Genomic DNA, 7,653 nt, shown 5'->3' on the forward strand with positions numbered 1-7,653 from the left:
TTTTGCAGATGTTGTGCAGGTGGAAGCAGCGTGACTTGAACATCGTCCGAACATCAGACATAAAGAAAAGGGCAGAGTCGATGGATAAAGGGATAACGGGAAAACGTTTGGAAGGTGATGGAGGGAATCTAATAAATTCAGTATTTCTAACTTTTAACGCGACTGAGACATCGATGAGCCGATGGCTGAAGGATAGTTCGTATCATCGTCTCTAATACAGAGGGAGCGAGTCCAGCAGTGAGACGATAAAACTGGTGCCATCTGCATACAAGTAACATTGGAGCCCATAGAGGTGGTGTAAACATACAACAGTATTAGATCGATGACCAATTTCTGGTCCAATAAAGAGTGGGTGGGGGACAGTAAGATTTCTATAAAGGTAACCCAAAAGATCGGGGGTCTGAGTCATTAAGGAGAGCAAAGGAAAAAAAAATGAGTAACTTTGCACCTCGGCAAAACCATAGTGCATTGGAGGGGGAGATAAATTTAAAATACAGGGACAGATGTTTAGTTGGGGTAGAGCATGTCCTAGTTCAACTTTAAATTTCAGTGTAAAAATAAAGTTATCAGGTATTTGTGTCCTACATGACAGAACAGTCACTACTTTCTTTATGTGCAAAATAATAAACTAATTTGCACCCTTGCATTGTAACATGGTTTGTCCATGATTACATTTATTCCTTTCTTTTTGCCTTGCTCTGCTTAATGAATCAGAACCTGGGTGGTCAAGTATGAAGAAAACAAAGGAAGGGGAATCTGGCCGATGACAAAGGTTTGGAACATTTGCTGGGGTAGAAGGTGGTGGACGGTGCCCGATACAGGAGAGAGGTCTGAGAAGGGGATTACAATGGATTCACCTTTTGAATTGGTTACAAGTTGTCCGTTAGCTGCATTTGTGGAGTGAGTTTGGTGAAGATGGTCTGGTAAGAAGCAACAGGTGAGAGAATTGGGCAGTATTTATACTTTATACACAGGAGGACACTCCCAATATAGTAAATGGGAACAGGGAAATGGTTCTGTAACCAGATGACAGAGATAGGATAAGAGAGGGCTCCTTTAGGATGGTAATGAGTTCATGTTTGAAGGCTGGGGGGGGGGGGGGGGATACCTGTGGGGGGGTTAGTAATATGGTGAAGTTAAGAACCAGCGTCAGATGAGGGTGTTGCACATAGGAAGGTATTGGACAGGTAGGTGCAGGGATACTGTCATGTGTGTGGGAAATCAATTCAGTTTGTTTAAGTTGTACAATAGCACAAAATAACAATAGCTAAGTATAGCTCACACCATACAGCACTGTCTTACACCTCTACAAATAATGGATAATTAATATATTGTACGTTTCCCAAGTATCCCTGATCCTGTGAGGACAGCCATAGATTGCAAGCTCCTGGATCAGTAAATGACACAATGCAGATGGTGCATTGTGGGCACTCAGTGGGTTAAGCTGACAGAGGGGTCAGGCTGCCCCCTGTACTCAGTCTCCTCCCATGAAGCGGGAGTCTCCTTTGCAGAGTGGCCGCCCCCCTGGAGGAGTGGGCAGAGGGGGGGGGGGGATCCTGTGTTTACTGCTATAGCCGGGAGCGCGCCTCCGCCCCGCGTGCCCGCGCACTGTCAGTCTCATGTCAAAGGTCCATTCCCTGACAGCTCAGCTCGACATGCGCCGGGGACCCCCAGAGACTGGGGCGCTGGGGGACAGGAGAGCCTGCATGTGAGGGGTGGGCAGCAGCAGCGCCATGTGGACCCTGCACCCCGAGAGACAGCCAGCCTGCAGCTGAGACTAACTTCTGAGTGACCAACATGAGACAGTCACCGGGGACATACTGAGACAGTGAGAGACCGCAGCAACAGGAGAGTGACCCGGGAGAGATCACCCATAGTAAGTGAGAGGCTGCAAACTTACAAGGAGACAACATTGGAAGAGAGCACGAGGGGAGAGACAGCAAAGAGAGGGAGAAGGAGACTGCACGGGCTGAGAGAGCACAGAGGGTGAGAAAAAGACAGCACAGACTGAGAGAGCACCGAGGAAGAGAGAGAACAGAGTGTGAGAAAGAGACAGCATAGAGTGCGTAAAAGAGAGTGCACAGAGGAGAGACAGAACATGGAGAGAGACAGCACAGAGTGTGTAAGAGAGAGTGCACAGAGGAAAGACAGAACATGGAGAGAGACAGCACAGAGGGAGAGAGAGACAGCACAGAGTAAGAGAGCACAAAGTGTGTGTGTGAGACAGCTCAGAGGGAGAGAGCACATAATAAAGAGACTGTCCCTCCGAGGGGCCTCTGCTGGACTGCAGTCTGTCTCTTGCTTTTCTTCCCTGTGAACAATGTGTGATTGTTGGGCAACATGGGGGGTGGGAGGGGGCAATCTGCAGGCTGGAAGGTGGCAGATCCCTGTCCCAGGGACTGCGGGGATCTGCTGGCTGACTCACTCCCTGAGAGGGGGAGCTCCCTGTGCGCTGCTGGCCCTTTAAGAATCTGGTCAAGCAGTCCTAGCGGTGTGTGTGTGAGTGTCTGAGAGGAGAGAGGAGCAGGAGGATTACACTCCGGGCTGGACTCACTTGACAGGTTCACTTCCAGCAATCAGAGGTGGCTGCTGTGACAAAGGGATATTGTGCTGTGTTCAGCAATGCTCACTGAGCCAGACGTCCCTCCGGAGTTTGAAAGGTGAGTGCACTCTTACTGCATGGTCACCAGAGGTGGTCCCTATAGGATCCCCGTATGTACTGCTCCAGGGGGGTCCTTGTAGGGTCTGTCCACACTGTGCTCCGGAGGTAACCGGGACCTAGTGCATTATCCATGCACACTGAGCTCCAGATATACAGGGACCTAGTTCTGTGCTCCAGAGATTGCAGGGTCCTAGTGTATTATCCGTGCACACTGAGCTCCAGAGATACAGGGACGAGGGACCTAGTTCTGTGCTCCAGAGATTGCAGGGTCCTAGTGCATTATCCGTGCACACTGAGCTCCAGATATACAGGGACCTAGTTCTGTGCTCCAGAGATTGCAGTGTCCTAGAGCATTATCCGTGCACACTGAGCTCCAGAGATACAGGGACCTAGTTCTGTGCTCCAGAGATTGCTGGGACCTAGTTCTGTGCTCCAGAGATTGCAGTGTCCTAGAGCATTATCCGTGCACACTGAGCTCCAGAGATACAGGGACCTAGTTCTGTGCTCCAGAGATTGCAGTGTCCTAGAGCATTATCCGTGCACACTGAGCTCCAGAGATACAGGGACCTAGTTCTGTGCTCCAGAGATTGCTGGGACCTAGTTCTGTGCTCCAGAGATTGCAGTGTCCTAGTGTATTATCCGTGCACACTGAGCTCCAGAGATACAGGGACCTAGTTCTGTGCTCCAGAGATTGCAGGGTCCTAGAGCATTATCCGTGCACACTGAGCTCCAGAAGTAATATATGCATTGTGCTTATACAGCACTAGAGGGGTCCTTGCTGGCAGCCTGGTGCATGTGATTCTTGATACATAACCACTTCTGGAGCCTGGTCATTTGCCCAGGATGTGCCCAGCACTTTGCTCTCCATTAACTTTAAGCCGGTTCCTCAATATTCCTGATGCACCCTCTGTTCTGGCGCCCGCTGAGAACTCCTCGTATCCCCAAATCCTTTCGTTTCTCCTGCACCGTTTTCCATCCTAAAAAGTCCCATTTACACTTTGTTACATTAGAACGATCTATGTTGACGCTGTTACAATATTGACTGATATCCAGAAACACAGCTGTTTACACTCAGAATATTTGTAGCATTTTTAAAACGCAACAAAGTTGATATAATTGTTATTATCTTTATTGTGATTATTTTACAGGCAAATGATAAATAATTTAAGTAAGCGACGCAGCCGATTTGTCCTATCAGTATAACTGTGAGCTGCAGCATTAGGCAGTTGGCCTGATTATTATACATGTAATAATAGTGTGTTATATAGGACGTGTGATTCCAGGGACGTGTCACATTGTTTCCCACTTCATATAGTGACATTTTCTGGCATTTTGTGCAAAACTTGTTTTTTTTTATTTTGAGCCTGAGAAATAATGGACAATGTGTTGTGATGATGAGAACGTTGTTTCTTGTGTTAAACTCTGGAGCTTTGCAACAAAGTGACAGCACAGATCTGGATTTACGTCCAAAGGTCAGATCTCTATCAGCTCCTCTCAGTTCACATGTAAGTGACAAGTTATTCCCTGTACATGTCACAGCTGTGTAACAAGCACATGTGTGTTGTCCCCCCCTCTGCCTTGTGTGATCACAACATGTGAACATCTTTTATAATGCTGACAACTATGTAGCAACTTGTAAAGTTTGATTCTTTTGTGTTTATTTTTTGTGATTAAGGACTCCAGTATTTTCTAGTGACAGTTCCTGGCTGTCTATATTGTATCTTCACACATAATGATGGCAGATTGTTCTCCTGTGATCTGGATGCACAAACCATCAGCCTCTGATTTAATAGTGAGATTAGAAGGAGGTTTTATGAGTTGATCCCAATTTTGCTCTTTATTGCAGTTAGAATATCCAAGGACGGTCCCACTTGGACAATGCAGGTTGTATTATGATAGAAATCATCTTGCAGTAGATGAGACCATTATCCCACCTCTCTTCAGTGGTGAATAGAGACCCCCTCAGATGAGAAGACCCCCCCCCTCCTTCTGTCACAGCTGACTGCTGCGAGGCCTCTGTTCCCTGAGACAAGCCCAGGATCAGTCCAGAGGCTGCTGTGTTGTCAGATCGGGGGATGCACTATGCTGGGATCTCTCTACTTTCCGTGTAGTGATGAAAATCAGGAGGCAGAAAACTCAGCTCAGTCTGTGGAAGAAGTTATCACCCTCTGAAAGTTCTGTGTAAGTTTTTCCATCTCTCTCCTGCTTTATAAAGTAGATTTGGAGAATAATATGTGTCAATGGGAACAATCGGAGCTTTGTGGCCGAAGTGCTGGGGACGCGCAATCGCTGCTACATTATAGCGCACATTGGGCTTTGCGTTAGCGGCTGGAGGCTCCATACATAAAAAACGGCGCAGGTTAGAGAGAAAATACTACGCAGCAGCAGAACATTTAGCTGCTGTAATATCTGACTCATTTATACACCCACATAATTTATTTTGGGGTCACAGCACCGAGGATGAGCTGTAAATCCTGTTCGCTGTGAGCGCAGGTTGTGCGTTGCGCTTGGTTGGCGGCAGCGCAGTTGTTGGTGCGTTTACCTGCGCACCGTTCCACCCCCGGTCTCCTAAATGGTTGTTCACAACAGGGAAATCTTTGCTGTGTTGTGCGGGCTGAGAGCTCCGGGTAACCGGGTGTCTTGGATGAGAAGTAGGGACCCATCTCCTGGGCAGTGATGGAGACACAGTCGCTGGTTGCATCGGGCACCGATCTGCTCTTCCACTCTGATTGTTTTTTTGTGATTTTTATTTACAGTTTCAATTAGTGGGTTTTAATCACTATACACAAACTCTATAGATTTATTTTAGCCGCTGATGTAAAATAATGTAATATTGATCGTTCTAGATGCTTTATTTGTTTTTTATCTAATGGATTTTCAGCCATCTCCAGTGAATCTCTCCATCAGATTGAGGGTAAATATTTTGTTTTGGGGTAATGTAAATCATATTGTCTATTATCCTGGTGTATAAATCTCAGCGAGCCCCCTGTGGTGCTGTCAGGTCCCCCCTGTGTCTCCTAATGTGGATTTAGAAAATGACAACTGAGTAGAGTTTAAGGGATATTTGTTATCAGTGCCACAATCATCTGGAAGGGGTGAGACCTGTTTCTGGGGGTAACACGTGCTGTGTTTGGCGTTTAACACAGTGTTTAAAATACAAGAAGACTGTCAAAATCTTGTCACCATAATGATCAGTAAGACTCCATAATACAGACTGCGCTCTTGTTGTTATGTAATGTAATAATGTTCTCTTTCTGAATTAATATTCACTTACTGATCTGGTCGTGTTTTTTATTCAACGTGGACGCCTTCTGCTTTACAAACTTGCACTGCACTAAATGTGTAATATATATAAATATAATATATATATATATATATATATATATATATATATATATATATATATACATATATATATATATATATATATATATATATATATATATATATAGATGGATAGATATATACATATATATATATATATATATATATATATATATATATATATATATATATATTTTATATATATATATATATATATATATATATATATATATATATATATATATATATATATATATAGCTATTTGTGTCACTCTGCATTATTAACAAGATGTATCCGTTTTTTTACTATGAATATGAAAGGATCACGTGGCCGGTTGTATTATAATCTCCAGATAATTTCCTCTACTTGCACCTGTGTGCGCATTATTATTTAAGATTATTGCCCCACGTCGCACAGATCTGTCCGACCACCGATCTGGGGGTTCTGTATAAAAAATCTACTTTCTGCAGGGCCCTGCTTATAATTACTTCTATCCTATTGCTGTTTAGGAGATTGAATAGTTATTTGTTTAATGCAATCTGTGAGGTGTGGATGCAAAATCTTTGTGTTATTAAATTGAAAGCAACCGGTTCCTTCGATGATTGACGGGTCGGGGCTGAGTATGTAATGTGGGGAGCAGATGTCAGACAGTGTGTAATGATGGTGACCTATTATCCTATTACAGTGTCACAGACCCCCCCCCCCCTCAGGACTAGGGGAGATCTATTGGTCAGTAATGGGGAGTTATACTGCAATGTGAGGGAATGATTGGCAGATTGCTGATCATTGTTACTTGTATGTTATTTCAGTTGAGGTCTCTCTCACCCCCACCCCCCCCCCACCCCTCCCGCTTGTACATAGGGCAGTTCCCTGATGCCCCCTTTATTTCCCACAATCCCCCTCGCCTTAAGACAATTCGTCACTTGCACAGAAGTCAGGGAGTAAAAGAAAGTTTCTCAGTTCTATGTGTCTGCACCCAATACCGAACTGCACATAAATCCAAATTAAAAAAAAGTGTGGTGGAAGAGGTCCAATTCTTCCCTATTCAATCTGTGGACGTTCTGCGATACATATCAATCACTAGGTAATTACACTTTGCAATAACAATTTGCTTTTGTTTCTCCTTAATAGTCAGGCAGGCTGTGATTTTGGTCCCCTGCCTGTTCCTGTGTGTTTGAGTTGTGTACACAAGTATTGTATTGCTGTTCTCACTATTTGTCACCGGGTTACTGGAGTGAGATGCTGACTACATGCATCAGTTTGTTCCTGGAAAAATTCCCGTTATCCCGACTTTTATTCTTTCTCCAAATCCACAGCTCCGGTGTCAGGGTGTGATAATGGTTTAGCATATATATTAATTGATATCATTTTTGCAGACGGATTTATTGTTGGGGTGTCTGTCTTCTGCTCCCCCACAATGTGCAGGGGGATACAGGGGAAAGTCTAAAACGTGAACCCCAAGAAGCTGCCACAGACCACAGATCGCACAATTTATTATTGATGTTGCGCGTTATCCTGGGGATTTGCGAGGGATTAAGTCCAATTTTGAGCCGTTGTGTTTTTTTCATTAGCTGTAGAAAATAAATCGTTTTATTATATATTTAAGGACCCATTTATCGGAGAGCCCTGTAAACGATTTGCAGATGTTTGGGACATGACTCCTGTG

At 44.5% G+C, this 7,653-nt stretch overlaps 1 protein-coding gene across 6 annotated transcripts in view; it reads left to right on the forward strand.

Moving 5' to 3' along the window:
* Positions 1-1,570: 1,570 nt before the first annotated feature.
* SOX5 (SRY-box transcription factor 5) overlaps positions 1,571-7,653 on the forward strand; it is a 176,748-nt gene continuing 170,665 nt past the window's right edge. For 2 of the 6 annotated variants that reach the window (XM_075210765.1, XM_075210769.1), the window contains exon 1: positions 1,571-1,876. Coding sequence is in view for 3 of the 6 variants with exons in the window: in XM_075210764.1 (XP_075066865.1) it covers positions 2,623-2,660 (38 nt within the window). In the remaining 3 variants the exon portion in view is untranslated. Of the gene's footprint in view, positions 1,877-1,944; positions 1,987-2,493; positions 2,661-7,653 lie in introns of those variants that run through there. The other 4 variants (XM_075210764.1, XM_075210768.1, XM_075210766.1 and 1 more) reach the window with 3 other exon arrangements.

This window comes from Mixophyes fleayi, chromosome 4 (assembly GCF_038048845.1).
Source record: "Mixophyes fleayi isolate aMixFle1 chromosome 4, aMixFle1.hap1, whole genome shotgun sequence".
NCBI classification, from domain to species: Eukaryota; Metazoa; Chordata; class Amphibia; order Anura; family Limnodynastidae; genus Mixophyes; species Mixophyes fleayi.